At 39.6% G+C, this 26,039-nt stretch overlaps 1 protein-coding gene across 2 annotated transcripts in view; it reads left to right on the forward strand.

Annotated features, from left to right (window-relative positions):
- The window catches only part of MTHFD2L (methylenetetrahydrofolate dehydrogenase (NADP+ dependent) 2 like), a 149,655-nt gene that overhangs the window by 104,640 nt on the left and 18,976 nt on the right, over positions 1-26,039 (forward strand). For both annotated transcript variants that reach the window (XR_016037456.1, XM_055434444.2), the window contains one exon: positions 15,325-15,450. Coding sequence is in view for 1 of the 2 variants with exons in the window: in XM_055434444.2 (XP_055290419.1) it covers positions 15,325-15,450 (126 nt within the window). In the remaining variant the exon portion in view is untranslated. Of the gene's footprint in view, positions 1-15,324; positions 15,451-26,039 lie in introns of those variants that run through there.

Below are 26,039 nucleotides of genomic sequence, written 5' to 3' on the forward strand. Positions count from 1 at the left end.
AACAAGAGACCCTTTGAAATCCTATCCCCCCACCCGGAGCCCCAGTAAAAAGCAGAGCCCCAGTTACATGCTCTCTCAGTCTCTTTCACTTTACCTGTGACCTTCCTGACTGTGTGCCCCAGATGTGCCATGTAATTTCCTGCTCCTGTGTCAATAAGCATTTTTTTTTTTTAATTTCTTAATGGTTATTGCTGATGGCATCTTACAATCCTAAGAACCAAAAGAGCAGGTTCAGCCACAGAATTGTTATCAATAGGCTGAGACCAGCAAGCAACAAGATGGAAGAAGGGAAGGTCTAGGACTACGGTACAAAGGAAATAACAGAATTGTGAAAAAAATAATTTGTGTTTCCAAACTATCGGCCTCATTTGTATACATTATTTAGACTATCTGGCTTTCAGGAGCTATGTTTTTAAGCAAAAGGAACTGAACTCACTGGCTTTCAAACTGAACTCTTGGGAACCTAAGGAGTTGGTGCTCCCCCAATCCTACCTTTTTTTTTCAATAAGTACATCTATCCTTGCTTTGATAATTTTACATGTGAGCTTGGTAAACATTTTCCTGTAAAGAAAGGATGAAAAAGTGTTTGAATTTTATTCCATTTGTGTGCTCTGTATACCCCATGGAGATTGACACTGTAGGCCCTTTGAACTGATGCTTTCAAACTGTGGTGCTGGAGAAGACTCTTGAGAGTCCCTTGGACTGCAAGGAGATCAAACCAGTCAATCCTTAAGGAAATCAACCCTGAATCTTCATTGGAAGGACTGATGCTGAAGCTCCAATACTTTGGCCACCTAATGTGATGTGCTAACTCACTGGGAAAGACTGATGCTGGAGGAGAAGGGGACAACAGAGGATAAGATGGTGGGATGGCATCACTGACTTAAAGGACATGGGTTTGAGTAAATTCTGGGAGATGATGATGGACAGGGAAACCTGGCGTGCTGCAGTCCATGGGGTCACAAACAGACACGACTGAGTGAACACCCTATTGTCCCAACCTCCACCCGTGCCTCCAATGCACCAGTGTCTGTTTGAAAGGAACATGGTTTTGTTAATGGGAGGAAGAAAAGAGAAACATGCATCTCACCCCCCAAGAGGTCCACTGGACTTAGCAGCAAAAAGGTTCAAGGTAAAAGCTGATATCAATTATCAGGTCTTAGAAAAAGTTGAAGGCAGGAGGAAAGGGGACGACAGAGGACCAGATAGTTGGATGGCATCACCTACTCAAGACATGAGTTTGAGCAAGCTCCAGAAGATTGTGAAGGACTGGGAAGCCTGGCATGCTGCAGTCCATATGGTCGCAGAGTCGGACATGACTGAGCAACTGAACAACACCACCAACAAAAGCTGATATCACTACTCATGAGCAAGTCTATGAGTTTCTGAAAACAAAGGGATTCCATATCCATAGAGAATCAAGTATGGCACAGAGCAGAATCCTACTGGTCCTCAGCTCTGTAAGGAATTCAAGGCTGGCCTGGCACCCCAAGGATTAGAAGCTTTAGAAGTATCCAGAGATTGCCCTAGGTATAGACATTACTCTCCTGACAGGCATCATAGTCAAACAGGTATCAGACAGGAATCAAAGAAGCCAGGGAAAAAGAAAAAAGAGGGCATGTTCTGTGGTCATTGTCACTGATTCACTGGCTTATAATCCACTTCTTGGGGATTTCTGGAAGTAACAGGAGGACTCTTTGGGGAAGACACTGAAGTACTCTCACTACTAATATAGTCTCTATTTAGCTAGGATGCATTTAGCCATCATACTGCTGCTGCTGCTAAGTCACTTCAGTCGTGTCCGACTCTGTGTGACCCCATAGACGGAAGCCCACCAGGCTCCCCCGTCCCCGGGATTCTCCAGGCAAGAACACAGGAGTGGGTTGCCATTTCCTTCTCCAATGTGTGAAAGTGAAAGTGAAGTCGCTCAGTCGTGTCCGACCGTTAGCGATCCCACGGACTGCAGCCTACCAGGCTCCTCCATCCGTGGGATTTTCTAGGCAAGAGTACTGGAGTGGCTTGCCATTACTGTCTCCAAAACAAATACTGTTGAGCATGGTTTTTTCTAATCTAGACAGAAACATATACATTCACACAAATTCCATTGCAATTGCTTTTGTTATTTATTTATTCCAGCTGAAGGAGTGATGCATCTGAATAAGCATTTCCACGGTGTTACTTTTATATTTGAATAAGAATTCTGGTTTTGTTCCCAGTCTCACCTCTGACTCATCATTGTGAAACCAAGAAATCAATTAGCCTCTCAGCACCTCAAAATCTCTCTTCTGTGAATGAGGATAATGGGTAACCTTCTCTTGCTTCACTGAATTGTTGCGAAGTTTAATTAGATAATGTTCGCGCAGCCCTTTGAACTCTACTAATTAAATTGACGTGTAAATATGGTGCTTCTTTTTATCAGGATGCCTTGACTGAGCCATTTCATAAAGAAAGATGACTGTGATAGGATTCACAGGGAAGAGATTACTTTAAAAAAAATTCTTGCAAACTAAATTCTGAGATTGTCAAATAACCATGTGAAATCATGTGAAAATACCTACCTGGGGTTCTAGGATATGGCCTCTACTACTCGAGGAGTGTTGGTTTTACCTTCATATAAAAGTAAACAGTTCCTCAGGTGTAGACTCATGTCCTGTTTATACTTTAAATAATGCTATTGTTTTTCTAAGTGCTATATTTATCCAGTATATTTTGCTAAAATAGCGTTGGTTGTTTATTTCAGATTTGTCATATAAGGGATCACAAAATAACAGATTTGAAATAGCCTAATAAGAAACTTATAACCTTTGAAATAGTGTGATTCTGTGTAGACCATCCATTGGTTAGTCTGCTTATCAATAAAAGAGATTTCACCCACAACAGAGAAATCTTAGATGAATTAAAATCTTACTAAATTTTCTGATGAGAATGCTGCTGCTGCAGCCGCCAAGTCACTTCAGTCGTGACCAACTTTGTGCAACCCCGTAGACGGCAGCCCACCAGGCTCCCCTGTCCCTGGGATTCTCCAGGCAAGAACACTGGAGTGGGTTGCCATTTCCTTCTCCAATCCATGAAAGTGAAAAGTGAAAGTGAAGTCACTGAGTCATGTCCAACTCCTAGCGACTCCATGGACCGAAGCCCACAAGGCCCCTCTGTCCATGGGATTTTCCAGGCAAGAGTACTGGAGTGGGGTGCCATCGCCTTTTCCACTGATGAGAATAATTCACTCTGAAATAATTATCCCAATTATTTTTGAAACTTGCATTCATAAAGACCTTTTGTTTCTGTCAGAAATAACTTCATAGATGGATGAATTCGCTTGGGGTAAAAAAAAGTCATAAGCCTACCTCCATAAACCTATCTCAGGCTTTAGTATGTAATTTTATTTATAAGTTAAAATTTTTAAAAAATTAATTTATTTTTAAAGGTTACACCCCACTTATTGTTATTATAAAATATTGGTTATTTTCTCTGTGCTGTACAATATATCCCTGTAGCTTATTTTCTACATCACAGTTCGTACCTCTTACTCTCCTACCCTTTTATTGTCCCTCCCCCTTCCTTCTCCTCACTGGTAACCACTAGTTTCTTCTCTATATTTATTTCTGCTTTCTTTTTGTTGTATTCACAAGTTTGTTGTATTTTTTAGATTTCACACATAAATGCAGTATCATAACAGTATTTGTCTTACCCTTTTGAAGTATCTCACTTAGCATCAGTTCAGTTCAGTTCAGTTCAGTCGCTCAGTCATGTCCGACTCTTAGCGACCCCATGAACCACAGCACGCCAGGCCTCCCTGTCCATCACCAACTCCCGGAGTTCACTCAGACTCATGTCCATCAAGTCAGTGATGCAATCCAGCCATCTCATTCTCTGTCGTCCCCTTCTCCTCCTACCCTCAATCGCTCCCAGCATCAGAGTCTTTTCCAGTGAGTCAACTCGTCGCATGAGGTGGCCAAAGTATTGGAGTTTCAGCTTTAGCATCAGTCCTTCCAATGAACACCCAGGATTGATCTCCTCTAGAATGGACTGGTTGGATCTCCTTGCAGTCCAAGGGACTCTCAAGAGTCTTCTCCAACACCACAGTTCAAAAGCATCAATTCTTCAGCGATCAGCTTTCTTCACAGTCCAACTCTCACATCCATACTTGACCATGGGAAAAACCATAGCCTTGACTAGGCGGACCTTGGTTGGCAAAGTAATGTCTCTGCTTTTTAATATGCCATCTAGGCTGGTCATAACTTTCCTTCCAAGGAGTAAGCATCTTTTAATTTCATGGCTGCAATCAGCATCTGCAGTGATCCTGGAACCCAAAAATATAAAGTCTGACACAGTTTCCACTGTTTCCCCATCTATTTCCCAAGAAGTGATGGGACCAGATGCCATGATCTTCGTTTTCTGAATGTTGAGCTTCAAGCCAACCTTTTCACTCTCCTCTTTCACTTTCATCAAGAGGCCTTTGAGTTCCTCACTTGGCATAATACCCTCCAAATCCATCCATATTACTACAAATGACATTTCATTCTTTTTGATGGCTATTATTCCAATGTGTGTGGGTGTGTGTGTGTCAGTATGTATGTATATCATCTTCTTTATCCATTCACCTGTTGATAGACACTTATGTTGCTTCCATATCTTGAAAATTGTAAATAAATTTGGTATAAACATTGGGGTGTGTTATCCTTTCAAATTAGTGTTTTTGTTTTTTTCAGATATATACCCAGGAGTGTAATTGCTGGTTCTATTTTTAATTTTTTGAAAAACTTCCATTCTGTTCCCAGTGGCTGCATCAATTACATTCCCATAAACAGTGTACAAAATTCCCTTTTCTACACATCCTTGCCAACAATTTGTTATCTGTGTTCATTTTATGATAGCCATTCTGACAGGTGTGAAGTGATATCTCACTGTAGTTTCGATTTGCATTTCCTTAATGTTGAGCATCTTTTCATGTGCCTGTTGGCTACTATCTTCATGTCCCTTTGGAAAAATGTATATTCAGGTTTTCTGCCCACTTTTTAATTGTTTTTTTTTTTTTATGTTGAGCTGTATTAATATGAGCTCTTTAATGTATGTTGGATATTAACTTCTTATCAGTCATATCATTTGCAAACATTTTCTTCCATTGAGTAGGTTGGTTTTTTTTTTTTTTTTTTGGTCAATGGTTTCCTTTACTATGCAAAATATTTTGGGTTTAATTAGGCCTTTTGTTTATTTTTGCTTTTATTTACTTTGCTTTAGAAGACAGATCCAAAAAATATTACAATTTATGTCAGAGTGTTCTGCCTACGTTTCCTCTAAGAGTGTTATGGTTTTTGGTCTTAAATTTAGGTCTTTAATAAGTTGTTGTTGTTGTTTTTACTGAAGTCTTTAATTCATTTTGAGTTTATTGTTATATATGGTGTTAGAGAATGTTTTTATTTCATTCTCTTATGTGTAGCTGTCCAGTTTTATCAGCACCATTTATTGAAGAGACTGTCTTTTCTCCATTATAAATTCTTGCCTCCTTTGCCATAGATTAATAGACCATAAGTTCATGGGTTTATTTCTGGGCTCTCTAATCTGTTAATTGATCTACATGTCTGTTTTTGTGTCAATACAAGGCTGTTTTGATTACTGTAACTTTGTAGTATAGCCTGAAATCAGGTAGGGTGATTCTTCCAGCTCTGTTCTTTCTCAAGATTGCGTTTGCTATGCAGCGTTAAAGCTAGAAATTTTTAATGATGATATTATAAGTGTGCAACAATGAAATTTCACATTACTAAATATCCTAGAATATAGAGTTGATATGGTTTATTAGGAATTTAAACAACTGATATGAGAGTTTTGAAAATTGCTAAATATAGAGTTTGCAATAACAAATATTTATATAAAAACTAACTGCTATTTTATTGTACTTGTAATGTTTCTTATTACCTATTTACTTGAGGAATACATCTGCTGATAGGCCAGCAAAAGTATTTTGAATTTTTAGAAACTTAAAATTCAGTTTCTGATTCACATCTTCTAAAATATATGTTCTTCTGCAAATCTTCCTTTGAATGATAACAATATAATTACAGAAAAATTTCAGATTCTTTAGGAGAGGATTTTGAAAAAGTATTAGGATTACTTAGTAAGCTCCTGGGCATAACAATAGCCAAGATATGTATATTGTTGATATTTCCAGAAGAAGGCCAATAAGTATTAATTATTATGATCTAAAAGAAATCATAATAGTCGATTTTGATTAACACTAAAGGACACTAAAGGAAACAAAATACAGATCTAAACTAAAACATATTGTCTCAGGAGGCACAAGGATAAAACATAATTTGAGGTTGCTACTACAGGGAACTGGGGAATGAATATTCTATTTATGGATCTAAGATTCTGAATGATTTTATATCCTCAACCCACTGGTGTTTTTACCTAGAAGGACAGGAGTTTTAAGAACCAGTCCATTTTCTATTAGTTTTGGTCTGTCTTTAGTTTATGCTTTAAGAGAATATTATGTATCAGAGTCGCCTGAAGAAATGTTAAAATGCAGAGTCCCGGGCCATATCTGGCCTGCTGACTCAGGACACAGGCAGTCTAACAAGCTCCCCAGGTAAAACTAACTAAAAGTTAAGAATGTCTCAACAAAAGTGCTTTTCTCACTACATAGAGGTTTAGATAGAGGTTCAGTCCTATTAATGACGCCAATATTATAGAAGTGTTACCCACAAAAACTCTAGCATTTCTTTGAGATCTTCAATTTGGACTTGATTTAGACACAGTAAGTCTAAGTTAATATGCCAATTAGTTGCGACCTCATTATGAATAGGAAGTCCTCAGAGTTTTCAGGAAAGAGACTATCAAGAAATCACTTAATATGTTGATGATTCCACTTTCAGCGTACATCTGTCCCTATCAAATTAGCAAGTGTGGGGTCACTGAGGAGCCAAGACTGCACTTCTGCTCTCAGCCAGGACATGTGGAATGTCTGAGTATTCTTAAACACCCACCACCTGAGTGGTCTGTTTACTCCAAGGGAGATGTTAAATTAAATAGCAAAGTTTAAGACTAATAAAGTAGTGCCCAGATCAAGCAAAAGGTTGCCTTCTAACATTATGAGAAAATTCTCCTTGTGAATATTCAAGGATAAAATGAGAGATTGGGCATTTGATTCCTTTTCCTCCTCCTCTTCTTCCTCATAGGGAGTGTCTAATTGTTTTATCTGAGTCTTATTCTTTGTTCTCATGTTCTTTTAAAAATGCTCAGTAAAATTCTGGATGTCTGGCAATGGGTCTATTATTCCATTCTAGTTTTTCTAGAATGTTTTAAATTATAGATGTTTAAATTCTAAATGTTTCTAGTGTATTTAACTTTCTATTTCAGGCTTAAAGATATTGGCAAAAAGTTAGCAAGAGCTCATTACATCTGCAGCAGGAGTTACTTATGAAAACTATCTAAAGGTATTAAAGAACTTGTCTCTGAATTCTCCAGTGGATGGGTCCTTTCTTTGCTTATAAGACAGAATCAGCATTCAATCTGTGCTCACAGGAGGGGATCGTTTCCAAAAGACCTTGTCTAATTCCCTGAGAGGTTAAAGCGTCTGCCTCCAATGCGGGAGACCCGGGTTCGATCCCTGGGTTGGGAAGATCCCCTGGAGAAGGAAACGGTAACCCACTCCAGTATTCTTGCCTGGAGAATCCCATGGACGGAGAAGCCTGGTAGGCTACAGTCCACGGGGTCGCATAGAGTCGGACACGACTGAGCGACTGAACGGAACGGAATATACACAACTTTTCTAAATTCTTCTCATTTCTTATGCAGATTGGAGTCTTTGAATCCTATCTTTCCATCCAACTCTTTCATAAAAGAACACATATGTACTATTTGATATACACTTGGGGGTACTGGATTATTGACTCCTAAAACTATTTCTAATTCCTCTGCAAATTTTATCACTTGGCATTTTGGCTCAGTATGAGACTAGAACTTAAAACAATGCAATTTTCCCTGTTTCTGATGGTGAGGGGAGGGGTGGTTAATTTTATGAAGTAATTGCACTTTGGAGATTTTTCTAGCCAGTTAGGAGGTAAAAGGAACAAGTCAGAAGAAGTGGAGAAACTTAAGTTGGGTGAAGATAAGTAATAAGATAAGAGCTATTTGATTTGTACTAAGACTTGGAAGACTCTAATAAAAGAGACCATTTTTAGTTTTTCACTTTTTGTTTGCCTCGGTGAAGGCATATTTTAAGGGACCAGTTTTGGAATCTAAATGCCTCAGATACTCCCTCAGAAACATAAAAAAAAAAAAGGTGCAGAACATTGGATATTTAGGATGCCATGCTAATGTTAAATCACTTCAGTCGTATCCAACCCTTTGTGGCCCAATGGACTGTAAGCCTGCCAGGCTCCTCTGTCTATGGAATTCTCCAGACAAGAACACTGGAGTGGGTAGCCATTCCCTTCTCGAGAGGATATTCCTGACCTAGGGATTGAACCCAGGTCTCCTGCACTGCAGGCAGAATTTTTACCATCTTAGCCAGGGGAACAAGTGAGCTGAAGCAAAACTTATCCACAGGATTTTCCAAAATTCAAAAGACACTTTCCGAATTTTTCAGTCCTCAGGGTCAGTTTGAGTAATGGATTTATCTACCTTACCCACATCCCCTCCCTGTGAATTCTTCTTTTGTAGATATACAACAAAAGATGACAGCGATAGAGACAAATTGTGTTGTAAGTAATAGCCCTGACTTCCACCAAAGATAAAAGTTATTTAACTGAACATATAATAAAAGGATTCCTAAAATGAGTTTCTTATTTAAAGAAGACAAGATAAACTCAGTATTTGGGAACCTTTAAAGAAAAGAAATCAGAGTTGGGACTCAATGCCAGACTTACCTCATCATTCTAGTCACAGAGGCTGACAACTCCCTGTACCAGCCAGAGGCTCAAAGGGCCAAAGAGGCAACCATGGTTACAACTTGAGGTCCTGGACCATAGCCCAGAGAAGTTCTTAATTAGATTTTCACAGATCCCCAGTATTGTTGAACACTGGTGCCCCCAGATGTCATCCAAACAATCCATCAATAAGACAAATCTGAGTTTAGGTTAGAGAAGCATGGGAGAACACTATCTCAACAGTCCCTTAGAGGCAGTGGTGTGCTGGAGCTAACGCCTATTAGCCTGAGAAGGATTCTGAACATCTCTTTCCCAGTTCCATGTTCAGTGATGTCACCTTGGTAACTTGAAATCAGCCATGATAGGATACTTATACCACAGAAATCACAAAACTCCACAAATCAGAAATTTGCCTCCCACCCCCGCCAGCCTCAGTGAGCTACTTTACCTTAGTAACATCTTAGGGTGTAGACGCAAAGTTGGAATATTTAGGAGATGTTGAAGTTTGTTTTGGGGGTTTCCCTGGTGGCTTAGATAGTAAAAAATCTGCCTGCAATACAGGAGATGTGGGTTTGATCCTTAGGTGGAGAAAATCCCCTGGAGATGGAAATGGCAACCCACTCCAGAATGCTTGCCTCAAGAATCCCATGGATAGAGGAGCCTGGGATACAGCCCATAGGGTTGCAAGAGACTGAACATGAACTGTTTTAAGGCAAGTCTCTTGAAATTTTCAGTAGGATTAGGTAAATATCATAATATAAAAGTTTAGGATTGAAGACACAACAAGGAGAGGATTTAAACAAGGATTTCCAAGAGTCTCAAAAATTTTGATACTATCTGTTGAGATGTCAAACAGTTTGATGTTAATTAAAATAAATCTTTTGATGTGTTCTTGAGACAATAAAATTGCTTAAAACTTTTATCTTTCTGAGCAAGAGTTTCCTAGAATAATAAAGTTGCATTGATAAAGACAATGAAATAATAAAGTTATGTTAATGTATAGAGTAAGTTATGTGGATATGGATGGTTTTGGTTCTTACATATAATGCTTGAGTCTTCAAATTATATAAGAATTAAGGACAGGTTTCTATGGAACTATCACATCAAAAAGAAAAAGCTCATAGGAAACGTTCACTTGAAACTACTGTTCATTTTCAACTTTAACAAAAAAAACAAAATTTTTTTCTGACTTCACATTCTACTAGTATCTAAAGTCTTTTTTTTTAGACTTATATCTAAAATCAGTCCATGGGGTCCCAAAGAGTCAGACACGACTGAGTGATTGAACTGAACTAAACTGAAAGTCTTTTCCAAATATTTAAATCATTTTTAATATGTCACTTTATCAAGTGATAATAATTTAATTTAAATACATTGCATTTTTTTATTTGGGGAACCAAATACCTCGTCTAATAAATTTCTTTTCAGTGTCTTTTAAGTTACAATTAACAAACAACTTTACTTCCAGTCATTTCTCTACAAGACAACAATGTCAGTGGGCAACTTATTTAACATATCTGAAGTAGGTATCATATATGCCTATTTGTTATCATTTCAACTGTTAAGTACAATTTGTATTATTTATTTCTTTTGTGTAGCAGAATGACAGGGTCAGAAGTCTGCAAGTGTTCAGAAATGAATTACTTGAGAGAAGAAAGAATAAAAATTATTTTAATTAGACAAAAGAGAATCTTTAAATAATAAAATTTAAAAGCATCATTAACTTTCCCAATTCAATCTCATCTTTACCCTATTGTGAACATTTCTAATGGGGAATAAGGACAGTATTTCTCTTTGTGGCTTATTATTCTTAAAATATTCTCTGATTGTGCTAAAATCTGTTCCCTTCCTTGTCCCTTCATTCTTCATTCTGAAAATATATAAAGTAAATCTACTCCCTATACAGTTTAACACATTGAAGACACAGTTATCGGGTTTTGATTATTTTTAGTTTTTAGGTTTCTTTTTTCCCCTGAGAAAGGCAACTTGAGTTTACTCAACCATTCCTCTGTTTCAGAGATATTCAGTATATGGACAAATACTGACCCATGGCTGTTCCTTACCCTTTGGGAACTATAAGTTATAGATCCACATCAACATAAAGAGCTGTGACAGAATATAAATCAGCATACTGGGACTTCTTTCATGGTCCAATGGTTAAGAATCTGCCTGCCAATACAGAGGAAAGTGAAAGTGAAATCGCTCAGTCATGTCTGACTCTTTGCGATCCTGTGGACTGTAGCCCACCAGGCTCCTCCGTCCATGGGATTCTCCAGGCAAGAATACTGGAGTGGGTTGCCATTTCCTTAGAGGACAAGAGTTTAATCCCTGGTCAGGGAACTAAGATCCTACATGTCACGGGACAACTAGTTGCAGCATATGCTGCAACTAGAGAAGCTCACATGCTGCAACAAAGTGTCTGCACACTGCAAGAAGACCCAGCACTGCCAAAAAAAAAAAAAATCAACATATTGCTATCTTCATTGAAAAATTCTTTCTATGAAAAAATAAAGCTAGCTGAATTTAAAAGCATGTTTACTGATATAGTTGATTTACATTGTGGCATAAACTTTTTCTTCTCGTCACAACCTGATGGGTAAACAGTTGAACCAACTAGTCTGATAGCACTTGTTCCATAGGACATGACTTCCAGATCCATTCTCATCATTCTTCTCGAGATCAGCCTCCAGAACACAACCAAAATTTTCAGAGTCTGCTAAAAACATAGTGGAAAACATTACATCCTTGAATCTGGACATTATTTGTCTTGGAACAACCTAATAGTTTTTAGCGAGTTTTTTAATCAAGTACAGCCAGCTGGTCAGAATTATATACAGAACCTCTTTCAAATTCTTATTGCTATTGATAGTCTACTATTCCAAAGTAGCTACCTACTAGCTATTCTGTCCAGTTTTGTGTCATTTGCTAATATGGATTATGCAGATTTTGCTGTATTAAAAAACAACCAAACACCCCCAAACTCAGTCAATTTAAACAACCACCCTTTAAAATAAATTTCTCATTAGACTGGTTCAACTGGTCAATTATGGTGACCTTAGCTCAAATATTCTGACCATGTCTTGACTTGTTCGAACATCTGCCTTCAGCTGGTGGTTGGCTAGATGACTGGTCTAGGATGGCTTCCCTGAAACAACTCAGCTCTCTTCCACAAGATTTGGATCTGCCAGCAGGGAGGCGTGTATTTGTTCTCATGGCTGTGACAGGGTTCCGAGAGAGAGGAAACACACAAGACCTCTATAAGAATCAGTCCCATCCCTGCCATAAAATAGAGCAGAGAAGGGTGGAAAATGGACCTGGAGGAGGACAAAGATAAAATAACTGTTGTAATGCCAATGCATTCTTCCAAGTTCTCACAAAATTTGAAAATGGCACAGAAAGATAGTTTTCATGGAAGACCTCAAGAGACCTTCTTATAGATGCATTGATAAACTGTTTCAGAATGTATTATTTAACCAGTCATGACTCTTCCATTGAGAGCTTTTATTCAACCCATGTTTTTCCATCATGTTTCACTGAATCCCATCATAAGGTTTCAGTGAAAAACTGTCGAACTTGCTGCTGCAGATAAGAAATCATCATAGTTTCCTGAACACAAATGATCATCACTGCATTATTTATGATAGCAAAGTATTGGAAAGACTGCAGGAATAACTTATATGGTAATTTATTTAATAAATTATTTCATGTGGTTTTTAAATTTTAAATAATTGATGAAATAGGAAAATGCTTATAATTTAATTCTAATTCAAAGATAAACAATGAGGCACAATACAAACAAAATTATATATCTTTTTATAGGCTTTATAGCTAATGAAGAAACATTTTGAAATCCTAGAAACAAATACTATAAAATACATTTATTATCTTTGGATGGCAAAATTATAGTGATTTTTGTTTTCAGCTTAAACTTTTAGATCTTTTTGACATTTTCTGCAATGGACATATGTAACATCATCATCACAAAAAACAAAAAAGCATGCATTCAGTTGTTTTCCATTTTATAATTTTCCTGAGAATTAAAATCAAGCTCACATTTCCCTCGCTTTGGAAAACTGTATATCTGACCACTGCCAATTGATATTCATTGAGATACTGTATTGAATGGTCCTAACAGAAAGGGAGATCTGGATCTTTCCCAAAATCATAGTAGCTGGATTTTAATAACCACTTCATTTCCATTTTAATTTTAAAAATATTTCCTGCTGCCATAATCACTTATGGTTTCTTTTTCTATTGGCTGCCAGGAATAAACAGGATTTTATGAGTTTATTTGGAGCATTACTCAATATCTATGCTAGAACTGATAAAAAGGGAGAACTTCTCTGGGACAGGATAGGAAAGCAAGAGGAAAAAATATCTCTCAAGCATTGATAACCATCTTGGTTGTATCGTTGGTGTGGCTGAGGAACCTTGTCAGCTAGCTGCATCTATTTTGGCACTGTCTTTTTAGCCTTTTAATCCTTACTATCACTTAAAATCGTATGTCACAAGATGATATTTAAAGCATCTGGATATTCAGATGATAGAAGAAAGCCTCTGATGATACAAACAGATTACCCTATTCTGGTTAAGGGATGTAGTGTGAAAGTGAGTAAATCACATTCCAGACACAGTGTCCTCCAGAGGCATTCTGATGGAATAAAGATGGACACAAATTCTTTGATTCTCCTCCCGTTGGGAAGTGGCATCTCTACCCCTCCTTTTCAATCTAAGTGGATTCTGTCACTGTCCGACCAATAGAATATGACAGAAACAACATCGTGCTAGTTTCCAGGTTCCATCCTCAAGCAATGGGTGCCTTCTATTTCCTGCCACTTGGAACACTTACTCCTGGAAGCCAGCTGTAGGGCTGTGAGAAGTCCGAGCTGCATGGAGAGGCCACATCTGTGTGCTCTAGTCAGCATCCCAAGATGAGCTCAACTGCAGGCCTGTGAATTTACCACCTCGGTCCAGCGATGTCACAGGTTGAAATGCTTCAAACTGCAGCCACTAACTGACTCCATTTATATGAAAGACCTCCAGGAAGATCCATCCAGCTGAGCTCAGTCAACTCACACAACTGTGGAACATAATAATAAGTTGTTGGTTTAAGACACTGAGTTTAGGAATGATTTGTTAATATATAGCCAAAAAAAAAAAAAGGAGCACTAATAGATGGAAAAACAGTGGAAACAGTGTCAGACTTTATTTTTTGGGGCTCCAAAATCACTGCAGATGCTGATTGCAGCCATGAAATTAAAAGACGCTTACTCCTTGGAAGGAAAGTTATGACCAACCTTGATAATATATTAAAAAGCAGAGACATCACTTTGCTAACAATGGTCCGTCTAGTCAAGGCTATGGTTTTTCCCGTGGTCATGTATGGATGTGAGAGTTGGACTGTGAAGAAAGATGATCACCGAAGAATTGATGCTTTTGAACTGTGGTGTTGGAGAAGACTCTTGAGAGTCCCTTGTACCACAAGGAGATCCAACCAGTCCATTCTAAGGGAGATCGATCCTGGGTGTTCATTGGAAGGACTGATGCTAAAGCTGAAACTGCAATACTTTGGCCACCTCATGCGACGAGTTGACTCACTGGAAAAGACTCTGATGCTGGGAAGGATTGGGGGCGGGAGGAGAAGGGGACGACCGAGTATGAGATGGCTGGATGGCATCACTGACTCTGTGGACATGAGTTTGAGTGAACTCCGGGAGTTGGTGATGGACAGGGAGGCCTGGCGTGCTGTGATTCATGGGGTCACAAGGAGTCGGACACGACTGAGCGACTGAACTGAACTGAACTGAAGCCATTGTTAGCTGGTACTGTTGCACCTGAAATAAAATTTTAAAAGAGTTATAAAAAATAGGTAGTGACATCACATTTCTGTAGAGCTATCTTTCAAATTCGAATGGAGAAACACTGAGTAGAATGTACTGTTTCTTACCATTCCAAGTATACACAGACATGATGAATCAAAGAAACCAAGAAAAAATCAGAGCAGGATAGTCTTTCATGTTTGGAAATGATAAGATACTACTTTGTGCACAGCACTTTATAGTTTACCACAACCCTGAGAAAAATGAATATTACCATCTTCATGTTTTGTCTTTTTTATCCTCCTTCCCTCCCTCGCTTCCTTGTCTCTGCCTCCATCTTCCTAGTTCTTTTCCCTCCACTGCACTCACCCTCAGCAGGAGCCTGTTTTATCTCCATAATTTCCCCATGCGGTTTAGAGTACATGAGATATAAAGGAGGCTGCTCAAGCTGGGTCCATTTGAAGTCTGCTAAGCAATCTCTAAGGTGAAAGGGTAAACCCTAGCAGGATTTCATCCAGCGATACCCTCATGTGCTACCTTTCCATGACAACAAAAATACCAGATGTATAAATCTTTGTTATGCTCAAGGACAAAGTTTAAGTATCTTCCAGTGTTTTACAATTCTGTTTCGCTTCTAGGTATCCCAAAGTTGATCACATCTGATATGGTTAAGGAAGGTGCTGCTGTAATCGACGTTGGTATCAACTATGTCCATGACCCCATCACAGGAAAGACAAAACTCGTTGGAGATGTGGACTTTGAAGGTAACAAACTGCATCTCTTTGGACAAGTGAAGAAAAACAGAGGTTCAACTTTGCATGTTTTGATAGTTGAAGGAGAGATTTTCTATTTGATTGGGGCATTACTTTTTATAATTTTTTTAAGATTATTTATTTTGGCTGTGCTGGATCTTTATTGCTTCACAGACATTTCTCCAGTTGCGGTGAGCAGGGGCTCCTCTTCATTGTGCTGCACAGGCTTCTCACTGCAGTGCTTTCTCTTGTGGAGCACAGATTCTAGGCTTGCAGGCTTCAGTAGTTGCAGCTCACAGGCTGTAGAGCTCTGGCTCAGTAGTTGTGACACATGGGCTTAGTTGCTTCACAGCACGTGGGATCTTCCTGGACCAGGGTTTGAACCCATGTCCCCTGCATTGGCAGGCAGATTCTTAGCCACTAGAGCATCAGTTCAGTTCAGTCGCTCAGTCGTGTCCGACTCCTTGTGACCCCATGAATCACAGCACACCAGGCCTCCCTGTCCATCACCAACTCCTGGAGTTCACTCAGACTCATGTCAATCGAGTCGGTGATACCATCCAGCCGTCTCATTCTCTGTCGTCCCCTTCTCCTCCTGCCCCCAATCCTTCCCAGCATCAGAGTCTTTTCCAGTGAGTCAACTTGTCGCATGAGGTGGCCAAAGTATTGCAGTTTCAGCTTTAGCATCATTCCTTCCAATGAACACCCAGGATCGATCTCCTTTAGAATGGACTGCTTGGATCTCCTTGCAGTCCAAGGGACTCTCAAGAGTCTTCTCCAACACCACAGTTCAAAAGCATCAATTCTCTGGTGCTCAGCTTTCTTCACAGTCCAACTCTCACATCCATACATGACCACGGGAAAAACCATAGCCTCAGGGAAGCCCAGATTTGGGCATTATTATTAGTTATTACATTAATTTTTCCTCTGATGGAAAAGAGTTTAAAGACACTCACATATTTCCTTCCTTCTGCCTGACTTCTTTCCTTCACTTCTTCTTTCCTACCTTCCTTCTTTCTTTCCTTCTGTCTTTCCTTCTATCCTTTCTTTCCTCCTCTTCCTTCTTGGGAGAAAAATATAATGACATCATTAATATTTAGTTTTAAGATTAAATTCCTTGTAATGCAGTTTTCTTGGGAGAAGGCAATGGCACCCCACTCCAGTACTCTTGCCTGGAAAATCCCATGGATGGAGGAGCCTGGTAGGCAGCAGTCCATGGGGTCGTGAAGAGTCAGACATGACTGAGTGACTTCACTTTCATTTTTCACTTTCATGCATTGGAGAAGGAAATGGCAACCCACTCCAGTGTTCTTGCCTGGAGAATCCCAGGGACGGGGGAGCCTGGTGGGCTGCCGTCTATGGGGTCGCACAGAGTCGGACACGACTGAAGTGACTCAGCAGCAGCAGCAGTGCAGTTTTCTTAGTGAGCGTTGTTTTGACTGTTGGGAGTGTATCTCTGTCCTTCATCATCCATGCTTTATACTCAGCCATTCATTCTCAGAGCCAGAAGGCGTCTTGGGATGTGTTTGCTAGCCCTCACTATATTTCAGATCTAAATAGTTCCCTGGATAATTCAAGTCAATATCACTCACTTGTATTTTAAAGAGGTTGAGAAAGAGGAGTTAGGTTAACATTATTGTGTCCAATGAAGGAGACAAAGCAGCCAATGTGTAGGAACAAAAGAAATTCTAACCCAATGCCTTAGCTGTATAGATGAAGAAACTTAACCCCGAGATAGATATATTTTTAGATGCCTGACCCCTAATCCAATTTTACTTCTAGTATCTTTGTCAAATACTTACCTACATTGGGCTTTTCAGTATAATCTAGGAATCTTAGCTGTCTAATAATACATGCATATAATAAAATAGAGATATTTTCATATTGCCTCCCTGGTGGCTCAGAAGTTAAAGCGTCTGCCTCCAATGCGGGAGACCCGGGTTCGATCCCTGGGTTGGGAAGATCCCCTGGAGAAAGAAATGGTAACCCACTCCAGTATTCTTGCCTGGAGAATCCCATGGACGGAGAAGCCTGGTAGGCTACAGTTCACGGGGTCCCAAAGAGTCGGACACGACTGAGTGACTGAACGGAACGGAACGGATTTTCATATTAGAAATACTTTATATATTGGATTGGTCATTCTGGCCAAAAAAGCAGGGTCATGCAAGAACTTTCTTACGTTGAAAGTGTGTCTTTACAGAAAAATTGAAAGGAAAAATCATGCTCTTTTAAAAAATAATTCAAACTTCACATTTTCTCCTGGAATCTGGTCATTAGCTGATGGTTTGCCCAAGTCCTGTCGTGGTATATAATACAAATGACTATGCAGAGACTCAGAAGCGTCCTTCTGAGTAAGGTATTGGCCCCTTGAATGTGAGATTCCAGGGTGCATCAGGGACCAGGTCCAAGTAGGGATGCTAAGCCTGGTGCTAAAAAGAAAAGGGAAACCTGAAGACAAAAGCTCTGGAGACAGAATGATGAAGAGAGCAAAGTACAAATGGACCTTATTATCTGCTGCCCTCACAGGCTGTCATTCATGGAGCCCTGCCAACCTAACAAGGTGTCTCCCCAAGTGAACATGTGTGTCTGTCTGTATGTGTGTGTCCATACTGACCTCTTTAGGAAATGACCTCTTTTCTTTATTTAATTTTTCATGTTCAATCACTAATGTCAGATATCTATAATATATTTGAATTTCTCAACTTGAAATTTCAAGTAAGGATAGATTTCATTTTAAAAGTCGACCTTTTTTTTTTTTTTTTGCAGTCATTCTGCTTCTAGGTTACATTATAGTTACTATGTGTTTATTGCAAAATTACCACACACTTATGATGCATCCAGATGGCATCGACAGCACGTGAAAACCAGCTCAACTCTAGAAAGCAGGATGTTAAACACAGCTCACAACCTTGACTATGCTTGTGGGGCAAGCTTACCTAGCTGGCAATTGGCAGTGTTTTATAAGACCCTTCTCCTATATGATATTTCATTCAATTCAGATTTTATGAAAACATTTTTTAAAAATGAGCATTGTGGGGTGGGTGCATATGCTGTCACATATAGATATACAATCCCTTGGTAGTATCTATTGAATTACAGTTATGTGTATCTAACTATATAATGAAACAAAAAAGGACATGACCATGAGAGACTAAGATATAAGAAAGAGCACTGGGCTAAGAGACTGAAGAGGTGCTCTGATGCCTATTATTGCAACCCATTAACTTAGCAGCCTCTCTGACCAGCAATGTTGTCATCAGTTGACAGCAATGACGGCAGTTGTTCCTTCCAGCTCTAACACTTGGTGCATCTTGGACATTCAGCTGAGTGTTGCCACGTGACTGTGTAAAAACACAGAAACTTTCAGAAAGTCAGGTTTTTCTGACCCTATCATAAAACACACCTATGTGATTTATAATATTACTCTTGTCGCCCTGCTGGTTCATGGAGCCAGAGCCCTAAGACCTGGACTCGGTAAAGAAGGCCTTACTGGTGAGGCCATGACTCAGTCACCCAGAGGAGCACGCAAGTGATAGGTTTTGACATGCTGCTCTTCAGATTGTTCATCAGGACTTAACCTGAGGTGAGGGATGATCCCAAAGCTGAGAGGGAGGGACTTTCACGTGGGTTCTGCTACAAAACTTACAGGTAGCAGTCAGCTGTAAATTGCCACAGGGAAATTGTGGCTGATCTGTGAGTATCGATGAAAGTTTCACCATAACTATAGCCAAGACAGATAAACCAGATACAGGTAAAATGCAGAGCTGAAGTAAATGGTCCTTGAAGAAATCTTGGCTCACTAATAAAGGAAACAGGATGACCTACTTCAAGTAGATTACTTCAATGGGAATGATTTTTAAAGAGTAATTTCATCCATGACCCCCTTTAGGTGTTACTGGAAATATGTAAATAATTGCAGATTATTTTACAAATTCAATGATTTATAGAACCAGGTGCCATTTAGTCTACTTTCTTTCTAAGAAAATACACATGCCTATATGTATTCTCCTTCATTATTAGATGTTTTGACCTCATTTTAAAATCAGGCTTCTCTCTAAGAAGACTGATATTTTATATCAAATAAAACATGAAGGTTGCATCACACTTTCTGTAGTTCTTGACAAAAGAGAACATAAAAACACCCTATTTCCTTTTGACTTTGAGGTCAGATTTTTTCTTTGGGTTTAGATATACTTTCCTCTAAACTGCATCTTCCTTCATCCACTAGGGTTTCCTGCTCTTATTTCTGTGCTCTCATAGCCAATGTTTGTGAAGTGCTTACAGGGTACTAGGTATTGTTCTCAGCCTTTTACATATGAATAACCCTATAAGCATGTACTGTTTAATTTTGATTCAGTTATTATGATAACCCTATAAGGTAGGTATTGTTATGCCAACTACACACTGGCACTAGCCATCTGCTTCCACAAGGATTAAATCATGAGCTGCTGCAGCTGCTGACCTTCAACATTCCCTGAAAGGAGTTCAGGGTGGAGACAGAAATGAGGCACTGTGTGATCTGGGAAAAACTGGCAGAACAGGTCTTCAGATAGAGATTTTCAGAAGATTTTACGAGCCCAATTCTTGCATCTCCTCATGTTTAGAAAACCACTAAAACCCTTCATGGTGACATCTGCTCCTCGTGACTAGCAGTAATTTTCATGAGACTAGCATCAACTTTCAACAAAATATATATGCCTGATTACACGTACTTCCCCTTCACCAAAATCACTGACCTTTCCCCAGACTCTGTGGAGCAGTTTCTCAGAGCTATCTGAAATAGCTTTTGGGCTACAGTCCTCATTTTGCCTTTAATAAAACTTGTTCCTTGTCTGGTTTTAACTGTTGCTTCTTGTCCTGCAAACAGGCTTCTTAGGAGATAGGCAAGATGGTCTGGTATTCCCATCTCTTGATGAATTTTCCTTTTTGTTGTGATCCACACAGTCAAAGGTTTTAGCATAGTCACTGAAGCAGAAGTAGATGTTTTTTCTGAAATTTTGTTTTTTCTGTGATCCAATGGATGTTGGCAATATGACCTCTGGTTCCTCTGCCTTTTTAAAATCCAGCTTGTACATCTGGAATTTCTCGGTTCATAGCTTGAAGGATTTTGAGCAAGTGAAGTGAGTGCAATTATATGGCAGTTTGAACATTCGTTGGTATTGCCCTTCTTTGGGATTAGAATGAAACCTGACCTTTTCCCATCCTGTGGCCACTGCTGAGTTTTCCAAATTTGCTGACTGGCATATTGAGTAAAGCACTTTCGCAGCAGCATCTTTTAGGATTTGAAAGAGCTCAGCTGGAATTCCATCTCCTCCACTAGCTTTGTTCTTAGCAATTCCTCCTAAGGTCCACTTGACTTCACACTCCAGGATGTCTGGCTCTAGGTGAGTGACCACACCGTCATGGTTATCCAGGTCATTAAGACCTTTTTTGTATACTTCTTCTGTGTATTCTTGCCACCTCATCTTAATCTCTTCTGTTTCTGTTAGATCTTGGCTGTTTCTGTCCTTCATTGTGCCCATCTTTACATGAAATGTTTCTTGGTATCTCCAACTTTCTTGAAGAGATCTCTAGTCTTTCCCATTCTGTTGTTTTTTTTCTATTTCTTTGCACTGTTCACCTAAGGCTTTCTTACCACTTATTTTGACTATTGAGAAAGAGAAGCCTACATGTTTCCCCTGGTTCAGGGACTAAGATTTTTGTGTGTATGCCCAGCCAGGAATGATGAGTCACCTGCTGTTAGAACCTGCCTGTGGATATATACCCAGGACTGGGATTGCTGGATCTATTTTTAATTTTTTGAGGAGCTCCATCCGGTTTGCAGCAGTGTTTGTACCAATTTACATTCACATCTACAGTGCACAAGTGCTCCCTTTTTCTCCAGATCTTCTCTACCACTTATTTCTTGTCTTTTTGACAGTAGCCATTCTGACAAATGTGAGGTGATATCTCACTGTGGTTTTGATTTTCATTTCTCTGATGAATGAACAACATTTTATGTACCTGTTGGTCACTTGTATATTTGCTTTGGAAAACATGTCCATTCAGTTCCTTGGCCCATTTTCTAATTGAGTTGTTTGAGGTTTGTTTGTTTGTTTGTTGCTATTGAGTTGTATGAGTTCTTCATATATTTTGGTTATTAAATTCCTATCCAGTATGTGGTTTGCAAGTATTTCCCCCCATTCTGTAGGTTGCCATTTCACTTTGTTGTTACTTTTTCTCTGCTGGTGCTTTTTAGTTTGATGTTGTCCCACTTGTTGATTTTTACTTTTGTTGCTTGTGCTTTGCTGTCATAGCCAAAAACCTACTGCTAAGAGCAATGTATAGTATCAGCTACACTAAATCAACACTACTGATTTATGATCCAGCAATCCCACTTCTCTTATCCAAAGGAAACGAAAATAGTATACAGAAAAGATATGTCTTGTTTAGTGTAGTTTTACACATAAGAGCCAACATATGAAAATAACCTAAGTGTCCCTCAATAGATGAATGGAGAGTCTGGGAGGGCAATGGGGCCAAGTGCCCTTCTGGAGCTGAATTAGCTTACCCTGTAGGTCACAGAGGGAAGCAGGGCCAGCACCGACTCCATAAGGTACCAGGGAAAACAGTTTTCATGATGGAGTCTGTGCTTGAACTTGAGGAGGGATTTGTAGGTGAGGAGTGGAGTGGTCCTAGAGAGAGAGGGAAAAGGGGGCATCTAGCCCAGCCACCCTGGGACAGTAAGAGGAAAGAGAATGTCAGATGCTGGATCAGTCTGTCTGTCCATTCCTAGGTCTATAACTCACTCTTCTTAACCTACCCCAGGAACAGGACACCTCCAGCCGCGGAGGGGATACACCAGCCAAGTCCAGCCCCTGTCAGTGATTTCTCTCTGGCCCATAATTCTCTACACAGTAGAGGCCTAGGTGCTTCTCTGGCTCTTCACAATAGCCCTTTCTAAAAAATACTGAGGAGGATGGTAGGAAGGGGAGAGATGCTTAGGGCCCTCTCTGGAATCCCTGGAGGCCACAGAAGGGCTGCAGGTGGGATGCAGGGGGGTGGGGATGCTAAGTGTCAGGCATTGCTATGAGCACTTGGGATGCAACAGTGACTGACACAGGCAAAGTTCTTCCCTATAAAGAGCTTACATTCTGGTTGGAGAAGACAGGTAATAAATATATAACATACTATATTAGGCAGTATTTAATGTTACAAGAATAAAACAAGATGGGGGGGCAGGGCTAGAGATTTTTGGTCTTAGGTTGTTGAGAAAGAATGGTCACAGCAGCCTAACTGCTGATCTGAACAAAGTGAAGTCGAGAGCCATGTGGATATATGGAGCAGGAACAATCTAGACACATGGATGAGCAATGTGAAAACTTTGAGGTACAGTGTGCCTGCTGGTTTTGATGAGTTGAGGAAGGCCACTGTAACTGGGGACAAAATAAATAAGGGAAAGAATGCTAGGAAATAAAGAGGAAGCAGCAGGGGTACCACATCATGAATGGACTTACAGACCACGGAAAGGAATTTGAATTTTACTCTAAGTGCAGTGGAAAGCCATTGGAGGATTTGCACCAAAGCCATTGCAGGATATTTATGCATTTTTTTGCATTTAACAAGATCATCCTGGTTTTTGAGTGACAAATCAACCTTAGAGAGGTGAGGATATAAATAGGGTATCTGTTAAGAACCCATTGTAATTATCCAGGTAAGAAATTATCCAAGATGGGGTGTGGACCCAGATGGTAATGGTTGAAAGTATTAAGAGGTAGTTAGATGGTAGATAAACTTTAAAAGGAGAGTTAGAATGATTGGCTAAGTGATTAGATGTAAAAGAAAGAGGAGAATTATTTATGACTCTAAGAGTTCTCAAATAGGCAGGAGTGAAGGTATTCTTTTGAGATGAGTCTGAAATGATCAGTGAATTTCATCTATTTATGTGTATATAGGGCTGAGAGTAGACAGAAAAAAAAAAATGGGGCTCTTTTCATGGGAAGAGAACAGCAGATCAAAAGGAAGGAGGAAAGATTCCAAAAGGCCTTATGTACTCAATAAGTGATCCAACATTGTTTGTTGAATAAGGAAAGTATGATATTCTAAATAATTGTGATTTGGTCCAAATAGTTATAGCCTTACCTTGCATTCTTCAAAAGAATCTCCACTAGACAAATCTCTCCTAGAGCCAAAAGAACCCTATAATTTAGGACTCCATCTGGTCAAAACTATTCCTCAAAATTCGAACGCAGAGTCAAAATATGAGGACAGAAGAGGGTCCCGAATTACACAGAAGGTACTGTTCTTATAAGAAACTACTATAAAGGAATTAAAACTCCTGAAGTGCTTTGTAAAGCAGCTTCTTATCTATATTTTCTCTTCTTTTACTATAGGTGCTTCCAGATGTCTTATTTATGCATAGTACTCTACATTCAAAACCTGAGAGTTACCTTTTACTCCATGCTGTTTTTATGTTATGTACAATATTTTATATAAGGCTATGATTTGGAGTTAGACTGATTAAGGTTTGAATTCTAGCTCTGTTGCTTAAAACAATTAGGATCTTGGCAAATCACTTCCCCTCTGTGAGACTTGATTTTATCATCCGAAAAACTGAGATAATAATACCTATCTTACAGAGTTGTTATAAAGATTAAATGAAATAATCACCTCACATGAGCTAATGTATGAGACTTCCTGAGCATAATACCTGGCAGAAAACAGTGTATGTGTGTGTTTGTGAGTGTGCACATTATTCAGCCTTTCTCTCCATTCCCACTAGAGTACTAACCTGGAAATATGTAATTTCACCTTTCAATTACCACTCAGCTTCTCATTACTTTTCTGACCTCAGCTCTCTTCCAGTCAGATCTGTTGTCACCCAATAGTCCCCATCTTCTCCAAACTCCCATAGTAGGTCTCAATCTGCCCTACTCGTTTTGTTCTTAATCCTGTACTACCTTGCACTTTTATTTAGTTGTTCCCTACTAAATTGTATGCCTCTGTAATGTAAGCTTCCTGTCCTCCAATTCCTTTGTGTATTCATCTCATACCAGGTCTCAACCTTCTCAATCATACCACTGGTCATTTGCATGATAATCCTGGATAACTTATAAATCTCTAGTGTTACTCTTACATTACAGAAGTAATTCCTTATAGTTGCCTGAATGGGAACAAAAGCTCCCACTGAAGGTGGCATCTGACACATTATTAATCTACAGCAATCTAGATTCAGCAGTGATACATCCACTGAATCATACATTTGGTTTTCTCAGTTCATACTTCTCACTCAACACACCTTCAAGGTACCAGGGATTTGGCACACACAGATAGACCACGTCCCTGTTCTCAGACAACTTATATTCTCCAGTGTGTGTTAGTCTCTCAGTCATGTCCTACTCTTTGCACCCTCATGGATTGTAGCCCACCAGGCTCCTCTGTCCCTGGAATTCTCCAGTAAGAATACTGGAGAGGGTTGCCATGCCCTTCTCCAGGATATCTTCCCAACCTAGGGATTGAACCTGGGTCTGCATTGCAGGCAGACTCTTTAACATCTGAGCCACCAGGGAAGCCCTATATTCTCTAGATTATATGTCAGAGTAACCATTTTTTGGAAGTGGCTTTGGCACTGTGTGTGCATGCTAGATTGCTTCAGTCATGTCCAATTCTTTGTGACCCTATGGATTGTAGCTCATCATGTTCCTCTGTCCATGGGATTCTCCAGGCAAGGATACAAGAATGGGTTGTCATGCCCTCCTTCAGGGGATCATCCCACTCCAGAGATTGAACCTGTGTCTCTAGGGTCTCCTGCATTGGCAGGCAGGTACTTTACCACTAGTGCCACCTGGGAAGCCGATTTTGGTACTGCTTACTCTCAAATGTATGTTCTAAAGCTGAGAGAATAACAGCAGGTTACCAGTTTCTAAGGAAATAAAACAATTTTGGAATGAATCACTTTTAGAGAACTATTAATAATTGATGCTTTTGAACTGTGGTGCTGGAAAAGACTCTTGAGAGTCCCTTGGACTGCAAGGAGATCCAACCAGTCCATTCTAAAGGAGATAAATCCTGGGTGTTCATTGGAAGGACTGATGCTAAAGCTGAAACCCCAATGGTTTGGCCACTTCATGCAAAGAGTTGACTCACTGGAAAAGACTCTGATGCTAGGAGGGATTGGGGGTGGGAGGATAAGGGGACAACAGAGAATGAGATGGCTGGGTGGCATCACCGACTTGATGGACATGAGTTTGAGTGAACTCCAGGAGTTGGTGATGGACAGGGAGGCCTGGCGTGCTGTGATTCATGGGGTTGCAAAGAGTCGGACACAACTGAGCGACTGAACTGAACTGAACTGAATCTGTGGTGACATTATAAAGAACCAAAATTAAGCTGAGTTTTCCATGTTAATCATTTATTTGATGATATATGTCTTAATGTGGGCTGCTATGACAAATTATCAAAGGCTAGGTGGCATAAAGAATAAATATTTATTCCTTACAGTTCTGGACACTGGGAATCTAAGATCAGAGTGTCATCATACTCAGGTTCTGGTGAGAACCCCATTCTGAGTTATAGACAGCTAATTTCTCACTGTACCTTTACATGTCACAAAGATCATGATA

Source organism: Moschus berezovskii, chromosome 5 (assembly GCF_049115385.1).
Source record: "Moschus berezovskii isolate FMDL1 chromosome 5, NW_MosBer_1.0, whole genome shotgun sequence".
NCBI classification, from domain to species: domain Eukaryota; kingdom Metazoa; phylum Chordata; class Mammalia; order Artiodactyla; family Moschidae; genus Moschus; species Moschus berezovskii.